The 20,172-nt window shown below is 40.3% G+C and overlaps 2 protein-coding genes across 2 annotated transcripts in view; both read right to left on the minus strand.

The window, feature by feature from the left end:
* Window positions 1-322: 322 nt before the first annotated feature.
* Window positions 323-3,126, minus strand: LOC134876304 (keratin-associated protein 4-6-like). Its single transcript, XM_063901293.1, has 4 exons — window positions 3,000-3,126; window positions 1,943-2,356; window positions 1,132-1,150; window positions 323-584 (listed from the first exon to the last, which is right to left on the minus strand). Exons 1-4 carry the CDS (start codon window positions 3,124-3,126, stop codon window positions 323-325), a joined length of 822 nt encoding a protein of 273 aa, XP_063757363.1.
* The window catches only part of LOC134876305 (prestalk protein-like), a 26,880-nt gene continuing 8,987 nt past the window's right edge, over window positions 2,280-20,172 (minus strand). The window contains exons 3-12 of the mRNA XM_063901294.1: window positions 9,485-9,868; window positions 9,035-9,259; window positions 8,436-8,824; window positions 6,354-7,925; window positions 6,138-6,197; window positions 5,075-5,615; window positions 3,706-4,796; window positions 3,296-3,354; window positions 3,000-3,148; window positions 2,280-2,511 (exon numbers count right to left, since the gene is read on the minus strand). Of these exons, the coding sequence (XP_063757364.1) occupies window positions 4,115-4,796; window positions 5,075-5,615; window positions 6,138-6,197; window positions 6,354-7,925; window positions 8,436-8,824; window positions 9,035-9,259; window positions 9,485-9,868 (3,853 nt within the window). The 3' untranslated portion in view covers window positions 2,280-2,511; window positions 3,000-3,148; window positions 3,296-3,354; window positions 3,706-4,114. The remainder of the gene's footprint in view (window positions 2,512-2,999; window positions 3,149-3,295; window positions 3,355-3,705; window positions 4,797-5,074; window positions 5,616-6,137; window positions 6,198-6,353; window positions 7,926-8,435; window positions 8,825-9,034; window positions 9,260-9,484; window positions 9,869-20,172) is intronic.

The raw sequence follows: 20,172 nt of genomic DNA on the forward strand, positions 1-20,172 counted from the left end.
AATTTGTATGTTAAAGGAGAATTAAAAGAAAATACGTTCTATTCCAGGAAATACTAATAGGGTCAGTAAAACATTTCCAGTTAATGCGGTGCTTAGATTTTGCTCTTCAGCTTATGGACTTACTGTTTCCTCTATTAGAGAGGCTCGTTTCCTAAACGCTGCAGATGATCTATTCAGCAGATCACTTGTAAATGTCTCATTAACAGATCTGAAAGTCAATCGCCTTATTGTGACTTCCTCAGCAATTGTAGTAGCTGTAGTTTTAGTTGTTGTAGGAGTTGTTGTGGTTGTGGTTGTAGAAGCCCTTGTAGTTGCAGTACTATTAGTTGCAGCAATGACAGTTGTAGTTGGAGCACTGGTAGTTGTAGTTGTAGCAGCCCTTGTAGTTGCAGCACTGGTAGTTGTAGTTGTAGCAGCCTTTGTAGTTGCAGCAATGATAGTCGTATTCGGAGCACTGGTAGTTGTAGAAGCCCTTGTAGTTGCAGCAATGGTAGCGGTAGTTGCAGCAAGTGCAGTTGTGCTCACAGCAGGCGTAGTTTTTTCTGCAGAGGTCAGGATAACTATCGGGGCTATAGTTGTTGTTGCTGTGAAAAAAAATATGGAACAATGAGTTAGTGCTACTTGTTTTATTGTATCTGTTTCCTTTGATTTGTCAGTGTTTTTTCTTGTTGAGCTCTGAGTTTTTTGTTGAAACTTACCTTTTTTTAAATTAGTCAGACAATGTTAGATAAATCCTAGATAACAATAGGTATACAGTATTTACTACCAAAATGAAGGGTAGTAATTACTTACGAATTGCTCGGATGGTATTGGCATCAATACTGATGTTTAAGGTAATGTTTGGGTTAAGGACAGCCTCTTTTAAGGTTTTTGCAACATCATCATCCTGTGGGATTTCTGCAGGTGTAGCAGTTTTATTGAACTCTATCCCCACGTCGGCTTCAGTATTGATAGCTCGTGATCTGCCCTGAGATGGTCTGCATCATAAAAGAACATATTTTAGACCAAATTATATCAACATTGATTACTTTTACATATCTGTTATGAGTGATTTTGTTGTCAATATTAAGTTTGTGAAACGTTACCTAAAGATAATGACAAAACAGCGTGCGAAAAGAGTTCCATATCTACTGCGGTAGATGAACGTATACTGTGGAAACAAAAGGAACAAAAATATCAATTAAAATAAGAATAGTTTCGAAATGGAATAAAAACAGCAATCTCAACACAAACTAAAATAAAAAAAATAAGAACTAACCACATTCACAACTACTGTTTCAAGTCTCTTAAACTGTTGACTTTTTCGGTCACTTAGTGCTGGTTCAAATACTTCTTGCAAAGTTGCCGCAAGAACCCTAACTGGTGGAGGAGCTTGAGTTGTTGTTGTTGTTGTTGCTATTGTTGTTGTTGTCGCCGCAACAGTTGTGGTAGTTGCACCCACGAGCCCTCCAGTTGTAGTTGTAGCAGCAATTGTAGTTGCAGCACTGGTAGTTGCAGCAATGGTAGTTGTGCTCACAGCACGCTTAGTTGTCGGTGCAGCAGTTGTAGGTGCAGCAGTCGTGGGTGTTTCAGTTGTGGGTGCAGCAGTTGTAGGTGCAGCTGTTGTCGGTGCAGCAGTTGTTGGGGCTGCAGTTGTGGGTGAAGCAGTTGTAGGTGCTGCTGTTGTTGGAGCAGCAGTTGTTAGAGCAGCAGTTGTAGGTGCTGCTGTGGTTGGAGCAGCAGTTATTAGAGCAGCAGTTGTAGGTGCAGCAGTTGTTAGAGCAGCAGTTGTAGGTGAAGCAGTTGTGGGTGCAACAGTTGTGGCTGCTTCAGGTGTGGGTGCAGCAGTTGTAGGTGCAGCAGTTGTTAGAGCAGCAGTTGTAGGTGCAGCAGTTGTGGGTGCAGCAGTTGTGGCTGCTTCAGTTGTGGGTGCAGCAGTTGTAGGTGCTGCAGTTGAAGGTGCAGCAGTTGTTGGAGCAGCAGTTGTTGGTGCAGCAGTTGTGGGTGCTTCGGTTGTGGGTGCAGCAGTTGTCGGTGAAGCAGTTGTGGGTGAAGCAGTTGTCCGTGCAGCAATTGTTAGAGCAGAAGTTGTAGGTGCTGCTGTTGTGGGTGCAGCAGTTGTAGGTGCTGCTGTTATAGGGGCTGCTGTTCTCGGTGCAGCAGTTGTGGGTGAAGCAGTTGTTAGAGCAGCAGTTGTAGGTGCTGCTGTTGTCGGTGCAGCAGTTGTCAGTGAAGCAGTTTTTAGAGCAGCAGTTGTAGGTGTTGCTGTTGTCGGAGCAGCTGTTGTAGGTGCTGTAGTTGTGGGTGCAGCAGTTGCAGGTGCTGCTGTTGTGGGTGCAGCAGTTGTTAGAGCGACAGTTGTAGGTGCTGCTGTTGTCTGTGCAGCAGTTGTTAGAGCAGCAGTTGTAGGTGCAGCAGTTGTCGATGCAGCAGTCGTGGGTGCAGCAGTCGTGGGTGCATTAGTCGAAGGTGTAGCAGTTGTTGGAGCAGCAGTTGAAGGCGCTGCTGTTGTGGGCGCAGCAGTTGTTGGGGCTGTAAAAACAAATATGGAACAATGAGTTAGTGCTACTTGTTTTATTGTATTTGTTTCCTTTGTTTTGTCAGTGTTTTTTCTTGTTGAGCTCTGAGTTTTTTGTTGAGACTTACCTTTTTAAATTGTGTGTGTGTTTGTGTGTGTGTGTGTCTGTGTGTGTGTGTGTGTGTGTGTGTGTGTGTGTGTGTGTGTGTGTGCGTGTGTGTGTGTGTGTGTGTGTGTGTGTGTGTGTGTGTGTGTGTGTGTGTGTGTGTGTGTTGTTATTGGCATTATATTAAACAAAATTGCATAATTTAAACCCATTAACTGGAGTAAAAAAATTGAACATGGCAATGGTTATTTGCAGTTAAATATGTTATTACTAAGTAGTCAGACCATGTTAGATACATCTTAGATAACAAACAGGTATACAGTATTTACTTGCAAAATGAAGGACAACTATTTGTTTTATGTTGTGTTTTTCTTGGTAGTATTTGAAATAACTTACGTGGGTCAACCACAGTAATGGAGGCAGGTTCAATGTCGAAGGCTGTGATGTTTGAAGCTGCATCAACCAAAACCTTTGCAATCAAAGGGTCATCCGGAAACGATGTGGCTGCAAATGAAAGATTCATGGTGGTGGAGATTGATCCATTACTGGAAATAGAATTTCAGAGAAATGTATGTTTTTAATCAATTTAAATTCATTATAAATATTACAGTTAGGTTTAAAATATTATTTTCATGAATTCACTGTACAATATCTTTAGATTGCAGCACATTTAAATAACATTATTACATTACCGGAAAGAAACCACCGTCAAGGAGCGGAATGAAGGCAATTGTTGGTAAACAGGTCTAAGCTGCAAAAAACAAGCACATAAATGATCTACATATATTTTATTGGCCATTGATGTGGTGATTGTGGTTTTAAATTTGCAACAACAAACACTATCCAATCCCTAACAAGGAACAATCCAGCATCTATTAGCCAGTAGAAGAAGCACCACCACTTAAATGTTAAATATATCTGATACTTGTATAATTTCTTTAAGTTTGGAGTGATATTTGATCTCAAACCCCAGGAGAATAATTTGTATGTTAAAGGAGAATTAAAAGAAAATACGTTCTATTCCAGGAAATACTAATAGGGTCAGTAAAACATTTCCAGTTAATGCGGTGCTTACATTTTGCTCTTCATCTTATGGACTTACTGTTTCCTCTATTAGAGAGGCTCGTTTCCTAAACGCTGCAGATGATCTATTCAGCAGATCACTTGTAAATGTATCTCTAACAGATCTGAAAGTCAATCGCCTTGTTGTGACTTCCTCAGCAATTGTAGAAGCTGTAGTTTTAGTTGTTGTAGGAGTTGTTGTGGTTGTGGTTGTAGAAGCCCTTGTAGTTGCAGCACTATTAGTTGCAGCAATGACAGCTGTAGTTGGAGCACTGGTAGTTGTAGTTGTAGCAGCCTTTGTAGTTGGAGCACCAGTAGTTGTAGTTGTAGCAGCCTTTGTAGTTGGAGCACTGATAGTTGTAGTTGTAGCAGCCTTTGTAGTTGCAGCAATGATAGTCGTATTCGGAGCACTGGTAGTTGTAGTTGTTGCAGCCCTTGTAGTTGCAGCGCTAGTAGTTGTAGTTGTAGAAGCCTTTGTAGTTGCAGCAATGATAGTCGTATTCGGAGCACTGGTAGTTGTAGTTGTAGAAGCCTTTGAAGTTGCAGCAATGATAGTCGTATTCGGAGCACTGGTAGTTGTAGTTGTAGCAGCCTTTGTAGTTGCAGCAATGATAGTCGTATTCGGAGCACTGGTAGTTGTAGATGTAGCAGCCTTTGTAGTTGCAGCAATGATAGTCGTATTCGGAGCACTGGTAGTTGTAGATGTAGCAGCCTTTGTAGTTGCAGCATTGATAGTCGTATTCAGAGCACTGGTAGTTGTAGTTGTAGAAGCCTTTGTAGTTGCAGCAATGATAGTCGTATTCGGAGCACTGGTAGTTGTAGTTGTAGAAGCCTTTGTAGTTGCAGCAATGATAGTCGTATTCGGAGCACTGGTAGTTGTAGTTGTAGCAGCCTTTGTAGTTGCAGCATTGATAGTCGTATTCAGAGCACTGGTAGTTGTAGTTGTAGAAGCCTTTGTAGTTGCAGCAATGATAGTCGTATTCGGAGCACTGGTAGTTGTAGATGTAGCAGCCTTTGTAGTTGCAGCAATGATAGTCGTATTCGGAGCACTGGTAGTTGTAGATGTAGCAGCCTTTGTAGTTGCAGCATTGATAGTCGTATTCAGAGCACTGGTAGTTGTAGTTGTAGAGCCTTTGTAGTTGCAGCAATGATAGTCGTATTCAGAGCACTGGTAGTTGTAGATGTAGCAGCCTTTGTAGTTGCAGCAATGATAGTCGTATTCGGAGCACTGGTAGTTGTAGATGTAGCAGCCTTTGTAGTTGCAGCATTGATAGTCGTATCAGAGCACTGGTAGTTGTAGTTGTAGCAGCCTTTGTAGTTGCAGCAATGATAGTCGTATTCAGAGCACTGGTTGTTGTAGTTGTAGAAGCCTTTGTAGTTGCAGCAATGATAGTCGTATTCAGGAGCACTGGTAGTTGTAGTTGTAGAAGCCTTTGTAGTTGCAGCAATGATAGTCGTATTCGGAGCACTGGTAGTTGTAGTGTAGGCAGCCTTTGTAGTTGCAGCAATGATAGTCGTATTCAGAGCACTGGTAGTTGTAGATGTAGCAGCCTTTGTAGTTGCAGCAATGATAGTCGTATTCGGAGCACTGGTAGTTGTAGATGTAGCAGCCTTTGTAGTTGCAGCAATGATAGTCGTATTCGGAGCACTGGTAGTTGTAGATGTAGCAGCCTTTGTAGTTGCAGCAATGATAGTCGTATTCGGAGCACTGGTAGTTGTAGTTGTAGCAGCCTTTGTAGTTGCAGCAATGATAGTCGTATTCGGAGCACTGGTAGTTGTAGATGTAGCAGCCTTTGTAGTTGCAGCAATGATAGTCGTATTCAGAGCACTGGTAGTTGTAGATGTAGCAGCCTTTGTAGTTGCAGCAATGATAGTCGTATTCGGAGCACTGGTAGTTGTAGTTGTAGAAGCCCTTGTAGTTGCAGCACTGGTAGTTGTAGTTGTAGAAACCTTTGTAGTTGCAGCAATGATAGTCGTATTCGGAGCACTGGTAGTTGTAGTTGTAGAAGCCTTTGTAGTTGCAGCAATGATAGTCGTATTCAGAGCACTGGTAGTTGTAGTTGTAGAAGCCTTTGTAGTTGCAGCAATGATAGTCGTATTCGGAGCACTGGTGGTAGTTGGAATTGTAGCAGCCCTTGTAGTTGCAGCACTGGTAGTTGTAGTTTGTAGCAGCCTTTGTATTGCAGCAATGATTGTTGTATTCGGAGCATGGTTGTGTTGGTTGCTAAGAAGCCTTTGTGTTGCAGCAATGATAGTCGTATTCGAGCACTGTAGTTGTAGTTGTAGAAGCCTTTGTAGTTGCGTCATTGATAGTCGGATTCGGAGCACTGGTAGTTGTAGTTGTAGCAGCCTTTGTAGTTGCAGCATTGATAGGCGTATTCGGAGCACTGGTGTTTGTAGTTGTAGCAGTCTTGTAGTTGCAGCAATGATAGTGTATTCAGAGCACTGGTTAGTTGTAGATAGATGTAGCGCCTTTGTAGTTGCAGCAATGATAGTCGTATTCGGAGCACTGGTAGTTGTAGATGTAGCAGCCTTGTAGTTGCAGCAAAGATAGTCGTATTCAGAGCACTGTAGTTGAGATGTAGAAGCCTTTGTAGTTGCAGCAATGATAGTCGTATTCGGAGCACTGGTAGTTGTAGTTGTAGCAGCCCTTGTAGTTGCAGCACTGGTAGTTGTAGTTGTAGCAACCTTTGTAGTTGCAGCAATGATAGTCGTATTCGGAGCACTGGTAGTTGTAGTTGTAGAAGCCTTTGTAGTTGCAGCAATGATAGTCGTATTCAGAGCACTGGTAGTTGTAGTTGTAGAAGCCTTTGTAGTTGCAGCAATGATAGTCGTATTCGGAGCACTGGTAGTTGTAGTTGTAGCAGCCCTTGTAGTTGCAGCACTGGTAGTTGTAGTTGTAGCAGCCTTTGTAGTTGCAGCAATGATAGTTGTATTCGGAGCACTGGTAGTTGTAGTTGTAGAAGCCTTTGTAGTTGCAGCAATGATAGTCGTATTCGGAGCACTGGTAGTTGTAGTTGTAGAAGCCTTTGTAGTTGCAGCATTGATAGTCGTATTCGGAGCACTGGTAGTTGTAGTTGTAGCAGCCTTTGTAGTTGCAGCAATGATAGTCGTATTCGGAGCACTGGTAGTTGTAGATGTAGCAGCCTTTGTAGTTGCAGCAATGATAGTCGTATTCAGAGCACTGGTAGTTGTAGATGTAGCAGCCTTTGTAGTTGCAGCAATGATAGTCGTATTCGGAGCACTGGTAGTTGTAGTTGTAGAAGCCCTTGTAGTTGCAGCACTGGTAGTTGTAGTTGTAGAAGCCTTTGTAGTTGCAGCAATGATAGTCGTATTCGGAGCACTGGTAGTTGTAGTTGTAGAAGCCTTTGTAGTTGCAGCAATGATAGTCGTATTCAGAGCACTGGTAGTTGTAGTTGTAGAAGCCTTTGTAGTTGCAGCAATGATAGTCGTATTCGGAGCACTGGTAGTTGTAGTTGTAGCAGCCCTTGTAGTTGCAGCACTGGTAGTTGTAGTTGTAGCAGCCTTTGTAGTTGCAGCAATGATAGTCGTATTCGGAGCACTGATAGTTGTAGTTGTAGAAGCCTTTGTAGTTGCAGCAATGATAGTCGTATTCGGAGCACTGGTAGTTGTAGTTGTAGCAGCCCTTGTAGTTGCAGCACTGGTAGTTGTAGTTGTAGCAGCCTTTGTAGTTGCAGCAATGATAGTCGTATTCGGAGCACTGGTAGTTGTAGTTGTAGAAGCCCTTGTAGTTGGAGCACTGGTAGTTGTAGTTGTAGCAGCCTTTGTAGTTGCAGCAATGATAGTCGTATTCGGAGCACTGGTAGTTGTAGTTGTAGCAGCCCTTGTAGTTGGAGCACTGGTAGTTGTAGATGTAGCAGCCTTTGTAGTTGCAGCAATGATAGTCGTATTCAGAGCACTGGTAGTTGTAGTTGTAGAAGCCTTTGTAGTTGCAGCAATGATAGTCGTATTCGGAGCACTGGTAGTTGTAGTTGTAGCAGCCCTTGTAGTTGCAGCACTGGTAGTTGTAGTTGTAGCAGCCTTTGTAGTTGCAGCAATGATAGTCGTATTCGGAGCACTGGTAGTTGTAGTTGTAGAAGCCCTTGTAGTTGCAGCACTGGTAGTTGTAGTTGTAGCAGCCTTTGTAGTTGCAGCAATGATAGTCGTATTCAGAGCACTGGTAGTTGTAGTTGTAGAAGCCCTTGTAGTTGCAGCAATGGTAGTTGTAGTTGCAGCAAGTGCAGTTGTGCTCACAGCACGCTTAGTTGTCGGTGCAGCAGTTGTAGGTGCAGCAGTCGTGGGTGTTTCAGTTGTGGGTGCAGCAGTTGTAGGTGCAGCTGTTGTCGGTGCAGCAGTTGTTGGGGCTGCATTTGTGGGTGAAGCAGTTGTTAGAGCAGCAGTTGTAGGTGCTGCTGTTGTTGGAGCAGCAGTTGTTAGAGCAGCAGTTGTAGGTGCAGCAGTTGTTAGAGCAGCAGTTGTAGGTGAAGCAGTTGTGGGTGCAACAGTTGTGGCTGCTTCAGGTGTGGGTGCAGCAGTTGTAGGTGCAGCAGTTGTTAGAGCAGCAGTAGTAGGTGCAGCAGTTGTGGGTGCAGCAGTTGTGGCTGCTTCAGTTGTGGGTGCTGCAGTTGAAGGTGCAGCAGTTGTTGGAGCAGCAGTTGTTGGTGCAGCAGTTGTGGGTGCTTCGGTTGTGGGTGCAGCAGTTGTCGGTGAAGCAGTTGTGGGTGAAGCAGTTGTCCGTGCAGCAATTGTTAGACCAGCTGTTCTAGTTGCTGCTGTTGTGGGTGCAGCAGTTGTAGGTGCTGCTGTTGTGGGTGCTGCTGTTGTCGGTGCAGCAGTTGTCGGGGCTGCAGTTGTGGGTGCAGCAGTTGTAGGTGAAGCAGTTGTCAGAGCAGCAGTTGTAGGTGCTGCTGTTGTTGGACCAGCGGTTGTAGGTGCTGCTGTTGTCGGTGCAGCAGTCGTCGGGGCTGCAGTTGTGGGTGCAGCAGTTATAGGTGAAGCAGTTGTTAGAGAAGCAGTTGTAGGTGCTGCCGTTGTTGGAGCAGCAGTTGTAGGTGCAGCAGTTGTAGTTGCTGCAGTTGTAGTTGCTGCAGTTGAAGGTGCAGCAGTTGTTGGAGCAGCAGTTGTAGGTGCAGCAGTTGTGGGTGCAGCAGTTGTGGCTGCTTCAGTTGTGGGTGCAGCAGTTGTAGTTGCTGCAGTTGAAGGTGCAGCAGTTGTTGGAGCAGCAGTTGTTGGTGCAGCAGTTGTGGGTGCTGCTGTTGTGGGTGCTGCTGTTGTCGGTGCAGCAGTTGTCGGGGCTGCAGTTGTGGGTGCAGCAGTTGTAGGTGAAGCAGTTGTCAGAGCAGCAGTTGTAGGTGCTGCTGTTGTTGGACCAGCGGTTGTAGGTGCTGCTGTTGTCGGTGCAGCAGTCGTCGGGGCTGCAGTTGTGGGTGCAGCAGTTATAGGTGAAGCAGTTGTTAGAGAAGCAGTTGTAGGTGCTGCTGTTGTTGGAGCAGCAGTTGTAGGTGCAGCAGTTGTTAGAGCAGCAGTTGTAGGTGCAGCAGTTGTTAGAGCAGCAGTTGTAGGTGAAGCAGTTGTGGGTGCAACAGTTGTGGCTGCTTCAGGTGTGGGTGCAGCAGTTGTAGGTGCAGCAGTTGTTAGAGCAGCAGTTGTAGGTGCAGCAGTTGTGGGTGCAGCAGTTGTGGCTGCTTCAGTTGTGGGTGCAGCAGTTGTAGTTGCTGCAGTTGAAGGTGCAGCAGTTGTTGGAGCAGCAGTTGTTGGTGCAGCAGTTGTGGGTGCTTCGGTTGTGGGTGCAGCAGTTGTCGGTGAAGCAATTGTTAGACCAGCTGTTGTAGTTGCTGCTGTTGTGGGTGCAGCAGTTGTAGGTGCTGCTGTTGTGGGTGCTGCTGTTGTCGGTGCAGCAGTTGTCGGGGCTGCAGTTGTGGGTGCAGCAGTTGTAGGTGAAGCAGTTGTCAGAGCAGCAGTTGTAGGTGCTGCTGTTGTTGGACCAGCAGTTGTAGGTGCTGCTGTTGTCGGTGCAGCAGTCGTCGGGGCTGCAGTTGTGGGTGCAGCAGTTGTAGGTGAAGCAGTTGTTAGAGAAGCAGTTGTAGGTGCTGCTGTTGTTGGAGCAGCAGTTGTAGATGCGACAGCTGTAGGTCCAGTAGTTGTTGGAGCAGCTGTTGTAGACGCTGCTGTTGTCGATACAGAAGTTATCCCAACAGATGCCACTATTTGCAAAAACAGAAAATGTCTTGTGATTAAAGATTTACTTTATTTTTCAGGGATTTATTAACACTTTCACTTTCATTTCAGTAAATATTTACTTACCCATAATCGTCAGCAAAATGGTAGATATTGCTCCACCTGCCATTACGTCTGCAATTCAACCTATACATTTGAAAGCACACTGATTTACTCATGAAAGAAGCATTTTAATATTTTTTTCTGCTTTTTGGAGACTTTTCTGTCGCCTTATAGACAAAGACAGTTAAAATGCCACCAAAAAGTTTTAGTTTGTGTGAGATTATATTGAGATGGATTTTGTAATAGGCACTGTTTTTTGTAATAGCCACCTTTCATTTTCCTAAAGTTGTTGAAGTAGTAATTCATGAGCAAAGAGAGCAGATTTATCAATTTATCATCTTGTAAATTGCACTCATCATTTGTGTGTTATTGATATTTGCGACCATCTTGACCAGATCAACAACTTCAAACACATTTTATTTTAATTTATTTCATCTGGTAAAAGAAAGTTGTATGAAGAATGCTTTTATATTTTCTTTAACACAATATGAATAGTTTCACCAAAAGTGATATAAAGTCATTATGTTAAAGTTTGCAAACAAAGACTACAAGGAAAATGTATCACAGAAATAAATCCTTCTAGTTATTTAACTACATTTTACCGAACAGTTTTCATTCCTGTAGGAGCAGTCTCTGCAGGGAACGTGTAAGCATAGAAAGTATTTTACAGATAAAATGAAGGTATGTATTCTATTTATTTGGCTAAAACAGAACATGTTCCTACAACCAACTGTTGGGTCAAGTATTTACAAATACAAGGTCAGAACATGGATATAAATAGAAAATACATGTCTAATGAATTTACATGTAAACTGAAATGGAAACTACCCTTTCAAACATTCCATCACCTACAGCAGGGGTGTCCAAACTTGTTCCACTTTGGGCCACACATAGAAAAACATACGAAGGGATGGGCCACTCAGTAGAGGTGAGGTACATAGTTCGTAAGTTAATTGATAAGTTATCAAAACAATCAAATGCAGGTATCAGAAATCAAAGGTTTACATTGAGTTTAATTTATTTTGTGACAAGTGTTGGCAGTTCATTCCTTAAAACACAAGACTCAGGTTGCTTATAATAAGGGGGAATATGAAGGGTACATGTCACATGTGTTTTGCAAATAAGTTATTGGGTTTTTTTTTATTAACCAAGATTTGTTAGAAAAAGGTTTTCAAATTTAATTGACGGATTTTATTTGAAAAGTTGGCTTATTACTCATGAATACTACTGTGTAATATATGTTTACATATGTATTTCATAAGTACAATATAAGGAATGCACAAGTTTCATGTGTGGGCCATATTCCATTATACTTTTAAATTAGCTGAGGGCTGATTCAAAATGGACAATGGGCTGCATTTGGCCCCCGGGCCGTAGTTTGGATCCCCCTCACTTACAGTGTTAAAGCCCTACTGACTCGCAACAAGCAGACCCAGACTTCTGACCTCTCTGCGGAGAGGACAAACAAGTAACCGATACGTTTTTACATTGTTTTTTTCATCATAGCCAAATACGATCTCTTGCAATAAGATTTCTTAAAGAACACTGAAAAAAATCAAATGCAATCAAAAATACATAATAGTGAAGAATATTTTACAATTGAAAATATTGCTAATAGAGAATATGAAAAACAATAATGTACTTACCCCAAGCAACAATCACAATTTATAAATAATGCTTTTTAGATTTGGAATATTTTAAAAGTTATTCAGAGGCTCCTTCTGTACTCCTGTTTGTTCTCTAGTGCATTTCTCTGGTGATGCCACCTGTGTCTTAAGGTCTTATATGGCTGTGAAGTATAAGGAAGTATTGTCACATGAGGGAAAAAAAACAAGATATAAGAAAAAACTAACTGCTTAGAGATATTCAGGTTTAGTGTCATTTTCATTGTTCATCACTAAACATCTGGAGATAGGTTTGTTGTTTATGCATTCCAGACAGATTTAGTAACAGGAAGTTATTATCTTGCACCCTGAAGATGTAGAGCTGCGATGCCCATAATGCGTCTTAATCACATACTTTTCGTACGTTGTTTTTGATGTAAAATACTGTATACAAAAAATATATTCAGAAAATGCAAAGATTGCAGGGTAACATTAGTGCACCAAGCCAACATCTTATCTTGCCCACTACACTAAGATCATTCAGATATGTTTAACAGACTTTGTATATTTGTTTCATTATCCAATAAGCAGGCACAAGCTTTTTGTGACGTTTGGGTATTATAGACTACAACAAGAGAGAGAGAGACAACCAAATTGTGTCAAAGAACAACACAATATCTTTAGACATGAAAGGTTATGTATTGGTTTAGTCATGATCAAAACACCTCGACCCATTTTGCATAACGAATTAGGGCTTGTAGTATCTCACTGATGGTAGCTCAGCGACAGTATTGTTTAGAATGAAGATTTCAAGCATTCAGGTTCTAATTCACACTTCTTTTGTCAATGTGGGAATCTGCTAATTAGAAAGAGAAAGACAATTTACTACAACGAACAGCTGCACCTACAGTATTTAAAAAAAAAAATCCACCCAGGAACTGTGAATGCATTGGGCAACCAGAAAGCATATTGCCTGAACATGTGAAATAGTAACTCTCACGGGATGTTTCATGGGATGTTATTTGTTAAGGTAGAAAAAACATATTTTTTTTCAGAGAAACTTAACTATCAGAAAATGGTTGCAGCAGTTACTGTTTTTCCAGGTGGTAGTTTAAGTTGATGAATTCAGTGATATGGGCGTTCAGAGCTGTTGTTAAATGTGCCTACGGTTACATTTGAATCCTCTGTCTCTGCTTTGTCTTTGAGTAACTGCTAACATGTGATCAGATAGAGGTCTCCATGGGATGCTTGTTGGCATGCTGTTATCTGTGATGCGGTAGGACTGAGGCATTGTCCCTGTGGCATTAACAAATATGTCAGTGTGTGAAAAGTGTGTAATTCCCAAGGTTGTAGATCTAAGTTAATGCAATGATGCCTAAGTGGATGCCTCACTGGAGCCCACTGCATTCACCCCTATTTGAATTTGGTACAGATGAGCCAAAACCTTTGCTGGACTCGGTTGTAGTCAGTAGCAAATATGGTGAAATAATTTGTGTAGAGTTGAGTTGTGCGGCTGTCACAGACCGGACACATTAGGAACCAATTTGAAAGCACCAGACCCAAACAATAATTTGAATTAAACTCCACCCATAAGAGAAGTGTGAGACTCCTAAAGACTGTAAAATAGGATATCTTGCGGTTATGTCCGGTGACGGACCGGTTTGGGCAGGTTCATGGAGAACAGCCACAGGTGTCACATGAGAAACAGTAGCTTTTACTGATAGTGCCTGTACTTACATGTTGACTTTGCTCTGTTGGATTTGATGTTCCCTCTTAATCTCATTAAGAAGAAGCCCATTAAGGCGATTGAGTGGCCTAGCCAGTGTCAGGACCTTCATCCCATAGAAAATCTGTGGAGCGAGTTGCCAAGCATCAGCCTCCAAACTTAAGGATTTTGAGAGAATCTGCAGAAAGGAGAGGTCCAAAATCCCTCCCCAGATGTGAGCAAACCTGGTGACCAACTACAAGAAATATCTGACCTCTGTGCTGTCCAACAAGGCTTTCTCCACCATAATTATAAATAATTATTTGATCCCCTTGCAAAACATGACTTAGTACTTAAGTCATGTTTTGCAAGGTGATCAAATAATTATTTCCCACAATTAAACTCAAAACAATTTAGTATCTTTTTTTTTTAATGTACATTTCTGCATTTTGTTTTGATATTCTGTCATTCACTGTTAAAATAAACCTACCATTAAAAGTATAGAAGGTTCAGTTCTTTGTAAGTGGGCAAACTAACAAAATTGACAGGGATCATATACTTGTTTATTCCTTCACTGTATGTAACACAGACTGTACAGACTTGGTAAAAATGGGGTTGCTTTGGAATTGGGCAAGGTGGTTTTTACAAAATAAAACTGGAAACCAAAAAACATAAACCATGACCTTTGAGTACACCTCCTCTAGCTCACCGCGCTATCCCCACTTCACGCCTTGTGACCTTGGGTGCTATGGCTTCCAGCTACATCTGACAGTCTGCCAGAATCACCACATTCAAATCCCACCTCATATCTCACCTGCACAGATTACCCTATACACTATTGTGCTAACCATCCTGTATTCTTAATCTAAATACTAAGTACTTGTCTCGTCATACATTTATGCTTTTTAAAATCGCTCATTTAATGTTATCCCTGCTTGTGGTTTAGTTGCTTCTTTGCTGTTTTTATCTTTCTGAGCCTTTCTTTCATGCATTGTAAGGTCTCCCTGGGTCTCCCGAGCAGTGTCTTCAAATAACATTTATTTAAAAAATGTTGTACTATGAACTTTGTTAAAACCCATTTAATTTTAACATCTACCAAGCACACAACAGAAACAGCTGGGATCAAATATTTAGCGCCAAACACTTCCTCCTATTCTACCTTTACTGAACTTAAAAGAAGAGAAATCTTCTATCTCACAGAACAGAAACAGTACTACCTGCTAGCATGGTCTCCATCAGTCCACTTTTATTGGGATTCCATGGAAGGAATAGATACCCAATAGATAATACCTATGACATTGATTTGAATGACAAAACAACATGTCAAAGTAAACATTCCTCAGGGCTGAAAAAAGACATGTTTTGTGATGGTAGCTTAGTGGTGAGCAGCCCTTTAATCAGATACATGGTGAGAATAAAGGCGGCTGTGCCTCAGGGGTTAATGGTTGCCCATTTGTCGGAGGATCAATGGTGGTCAGGGCAGTCAACATGAGCTTGTGTAAGATACTGAGCCCCAAATTGCTCCTGTATGCGCGGCCAAATAGGACGATGTGATTTTTAAGTTGCTTTGGATAAAACCGTCAGCTATATAGATTATAAGAGAAGGAAAAATAGACAGAAATATATACACATGTTTAAGTACTAAAACCTCCTCCGTGTTAGTTCCTGTTACAGCAGGTGTCTTAAGGAACACGTTCCACTGTGATGAGGCTCAAAGAGTCACAAAGTGAAAACAGCAGTGTCACTGTTAGAGCTGAGGATGAAAGAACATTCATTGTTCGCTATATTTATCAGGGGTAATCTTTAGTGAGAACAATTGCTCTCAAATCCCCACAGCCTAGTTGTTGGCAACAGAGCAGGAATACAGCAGCAGATTATGGTTTAATACAATATATAGCTATCTTAAAATATGAGAAAAACAACAACTGAAGAGTAAATCCATTGTGGTTACAGGGCAGTATGAGGTGTGCAGCGGCTAACAGAAGTGTAAAGCAAAAACGTTTCTTTTTACTGTGGTAACAAGTCTCTAAAGTTCATATGGCAGCATGGATCCTACATGGGATTTGTCACTTAGCTCTTAGCAAACTTAGTAAAATCTGCAGAGATCTGAGCACAGGAGTGGTGTTTTACACTTCCTGAATCTTGCATTTACTATTTTAAGGTAAACATAGGATGTTAGTGATACTTTTAATGCATTTATAGATCTGTTGCAAACTACCTAAGATTCTGAAGTGGCAATGATTATTCATGCCAAGTTTCAGATAAATGGAAGAATGTTTGAAACTGACAAACAAGACCCGTCACATTCTTTTGTTAACCTCAAACAGATCTACAAGGTAATTCTCATTGTCCTGTGACTGGCCTGGAAAAAGAAACTTAAAATCTCAGCATTCCGATATGCAACAAGCCTCACAACAGCACATAGCTGCCTTTCTTGTGTGCCCCTTATCATATCATCTAGCATGCAGGCTGACGACTGCGACACAGCCACACCTAAGATGTACCTTTATTTATCATCGTGGCGAAATTCAAGTTTTTATGCAGCAACAGAGACGAGGGAAAACAGTACAGATACACACAGGGATATGAAACACACATTTAAATTTTAAATTTTAAATGAGAAATTCTAGAAGAAATATATACAGATAAGTAACAAAAATATTGTTAACATATACACATGTATGTGTGCAGAAAGGAAAAGGTCAAAGTTATTGCGCACCTACAGGCATTGTATGTCTCGATAATATAGGGTACACTTCCTAACTATGTGCACTATAACAGAATAAGAACAAATGTACATTTAGAATGTATAGGTCCATAACAGAATGTATAGCAGTGGAAATAATAATGATAGGGTCCATGTTTAAAAGTGTTACAGTGCAAGTTAGCTTAAATGTACAGTATTCATTTAAAAAAAGGAGCTATATTGTGAAAGTAAACTGGGATTGTTTATTCTAATATGTTACAATGTTAGGCAATTGTAGGCCTATGGTATATTGATGTTCTATCCTTACATTTGAGCTATAAAACCTGGATGGCACAAGAAAACACGGAAAGCAAGGAATCCAGGAACAGAAACAAGATGCATTCAAGGAAGAACAATACCAGTTAGTGCAATGAATAAAAAAAAACCCAAGCAGAACGGCAACTAGGGAAACATTGAAGACAAACGGACAAGAAAAACCTGGAAAAGACAGGCAAAAATCCAAGCCTCAAGGATCCTTCTTATGTTTTATTTATTATATTGTATTATATTTGTAGGCTATTATACATTTTTACATTTTGATGAGAATCCTGCCCTGTCCACCCATTCATTCATCTTCTTCTGCTTATCCACGGTTGGCTCTTTGAGGAAGCAGTTCAAACCGATGGCGACATAAACCAGTTCTGGCTGGAGGAAATCCAAGGGCGCTCCCAGGCCAAGGTGGAGATATGATTCCTGCTTTGTCATGATGCTAAGTGAAAGAACAATTCACTTGGTTTTTGTTTTTTTTTATGACTGCCACTTTTACACCTTTAAATACCAAACATTTTATATGTCTTTCATGTTTTTATTTTCATTTGCCCGTGCCTAATAAAAATCAGAATAGGAAAATGAATATACAAACAAGAATAATCGCAGTCACAAGACAGGTGATGCTCTTTTACACTGCCATCACACCTATGTATTTGAGCATGAATAAAATATATTATTTTCAATCTTCCTTATTATGTATCCTGTCATGTATTATGTTTAATCTGCTTGTCTTCTCTTTCTCTCTTCTGGCAGTGCACCTTATGATTCACACAGGAGAGAACAACACAGTGAAACGCACATGAGCTCGCTCAGTAGCTATGTGTCACAATAGGTACCGCTGAACAAACACTAAGCTATGTGAGTTTGGCTTATAACTATTGATACTACAATAATAGAGTCACTAATAGAGCATTTTAATTGTTACCTTATACAAATAATGATCTGCATTTATCTGGAAGCTATTGGTTCTTTGCAGATAAAGACAGTGACAAGATATTGTCAGCCTTTGCAAACACCCAAGGAAACCTCTAAAATGAGCTCCATCATTATAACAAAGTTGAATATTTAAATGCTTCCCATTTGTGTATGATGCAGTATAATGATATAACAGTCACTACATTGAGAGTACTTCATCTAGCTGGAAATACTTAGAAAGATTTTTGGAAGCTAAATAAATACATTACATGGTTGTGTGTCTCCTTCCAGTGGCAGGTGTGAGGTCTGCCGCTTTACCAGTCCAAACCTATGTTGAATTATTGTTGGCTTTGGATCTCTTGGTGTTTTTGCCTTACTTTGCCCCTTCTCTTTTGTCTCTGTATGTCTCTTCACTTGTCAGAAATATATATTGTCTGCCATCTGTCTTGTAAGCTCTTCAATAAACTACTACTGTAATAATTGCACAAAACAAACTGAGATAAATACAATTTGTTGAAAAAGATTTTGTATTCTGATTAGTTTCAGAAAGCTGTTGTACTAACAATCTCACAGAAAATAGCTACAGTATGTATGGTAACATAAATAGATACTTTACAAATATGATCAATGCTATATATTACATTTGATGATTAAACTGTATGCACTAGTTCAGGGTTAGAATGCACAGCCTTATAGGAGCTGCATGTGTTCCTTACAAAAATAAACCTGGCAGCATTCAAAACTGTCACTTATGTGAATAAGTGATACAGGACAGTGATCACTGTAGCAAGATTCATTTGTACATTAATAGTGCATTTTTCTAACATCCTCTGCTATATTGTTAAGCTTAAATCTTTCATCTGATTCTTAATTCAGATTAGCTTTCACCTCATCTATAACTGTGCCTTCATGTTCTTTGTAGTCATTGCTACTGGTGTTAATGAAAGCAGGTGAAAAAGCAGGTCCTACAGAACCATAGCTGACAACGCCCCCCTCCCCGCTAAGGGGCACGTGGAACCAGTGGACCCTTAATCTAAATTTGTTAGCTGATTGTAAGGCTTCTTTCACAAGGACATACATGATGACAGAGGCATGAATTACGTTAATGTATATAACTTTATTTAACAAATGGAAATGTTAAAAATGCACCAACTGTCAGTGGATAAAGTTCAAGTATGAGGCAGGCCTGGTCCACTGGGTCACAATGCCTGGTAACTGTGAGGGACAAAACACAACAACAACAAAAGCAGGCAATACTCAAACCACAACCTCTAATAATGTAATAACAGTGAGAGATTTATCATTCATACATTTTAATTTTTTTCTAGAATTTGGCATAAATGTTCACTTGACCCAAGAATGAGTTAGATTTTGGTTCTCTAAGGTTTAGACGCTGTAACATGATATGATATGATATGACTTTTATTGATCCCAATTTGGGAAATTCTTTTGTTCCAGCAGCATTAGAAACATAGAGACAATACAAAATATACACAATAAGAAATAGTAAAATATAAGGATAAACAAAAACAAAAAATGATTTACAAATCTAAAGAAAAAGAACGGGAAGTAAGAATGACATAGACATAGAATGATTAAACAGGACTAATAATCATTTAAATGAATGTGGATGTGAATGTCCAGTGAGGTTTAAGTCCAGTGAAGCTATGAAGCAGAGAGTTCTCTGCCAGCCAGAGGAGATTTATTTGATGCCGTTCTTGAATGTGATATCTGATGAGCGCCTTGAACAAATGACATAACATCTGGCTCAAATATCAACTTGGACCCAACGATAACTAGCTACATTTAGAACTAGATACAAAATGTCCCCTCGACCTCAAAACATGTTTTTGGCCATAAATTAAGAATGTGAATGGTACTAACTGTATGGCAAATATCTAAATATGTACAATGAAAACCAAAAGGGATAACTTTAAGAACAGACATGGATGTACACTGCAACTTCACTGCAGTTTTTGGCAGAGGCATGCAACCCCAGTCACACCTCATCATAAACAACACCGATGGTCAGCTGTCAATCTGTCAACAGCCGTTCTTAGTATTACGTGAACTATTGTTTTTTATTGCGTCTTTTGTGTTGCAATAAAAGGTGCTGGTGTATTCCATATATAGGAATGCACAAATGGAGTTTATCCTGTTTAATAATAGGTAATGCCGAACAAATATAGATCGATAGTGAGGTGTTAAAGGAGCAGTAAAAGAAAAGGCAAGAAAACAATATTGTTTCTAAAAGTATCAATTCATAAATTCATTATGGTCTAGTATCAAATTGTAATATTTTATAAATGATGTATAGACATTTATTTTTTTGAACCTTAATGTCAGTAGAATATCTCAAATGTGTAATTTTAATAATAGCAGCAAATTGTTTTAAGGAAGAATTCATCACTCTACAAACCATACACATACTTCAATGTGTGTTTTGTGAGATTTCAAACGTATTGAAGTATAATGATGAAAACAGTAAAGAGTAGTTTTGCTCATTTAGTTTGGTGTGGATGTTTTTCCTGCTACACTGTAAGTCAAGCATCAGGTATGCTGTCTTGCGAAAGCCAATCAGCATTGAGATTCTTCATGCATTATAATATTTTTCCCAAAATAGTTTTCACACTATCTGTTTAAATTAACTCCATCATTTCAATAAACCAATGAAAAATACAAAATTTAGAGCCTCTTTGTTATTTTATTGAATTTCAAATATTATTTTGCTTTAACTAAGATAAAATAGTACTGCATAGAAATGGCAATAACCGGGGGGAGAGATACGTATCTTGAAATGACGGCAGCACTTATCAAAGCTTTCTGCCTTATAACTTGTCTTTCAAACTCTTTCCTTTTCTTGCACCTTTTCTACATGTTCTCTATGATTTGTATTTTCTAAGCACAGTTTAGCCAAATTATACATCAATTATTCAAACGTTTTTTAAATGCTTTGCACTTCTTTCTGTAGAATGGAGTAGAGCAATA

This window comes from Eleginops maclovinus, chromosome 14, assembly GCF_036324505.1.
Source record: "Eleginops maclovinus isolate JMC-PN-2008 ecotype Puerto Natales chromosome 14, JC_Emac_rtc_rv5, whole genome shotgun sequence".
Lineage (NCBI taxonomy): Eukaryota > Metazoa > Chordata > Actinopteri > Perciformes > Eleginopidae > Eleginops > Eleginops maclovinus.

Bases quoted from the DNA above. Each gene is read 5' to 3' on its own strand.
- LOC134876304 (XM_063901293.1), bottom strand. From the start codon at position 3,126: ATGAATCTTTCATTTGCAGCCACATCGTTTCCGGATGACCCTTTGATT. The intron at 2,357-2,999 runs GTAAGTTATTTC...ACTGCTGCACAG, and splicing joins CATTACTGTGGTTGACCCAC to ACAACAGCAGCACCTACAAC.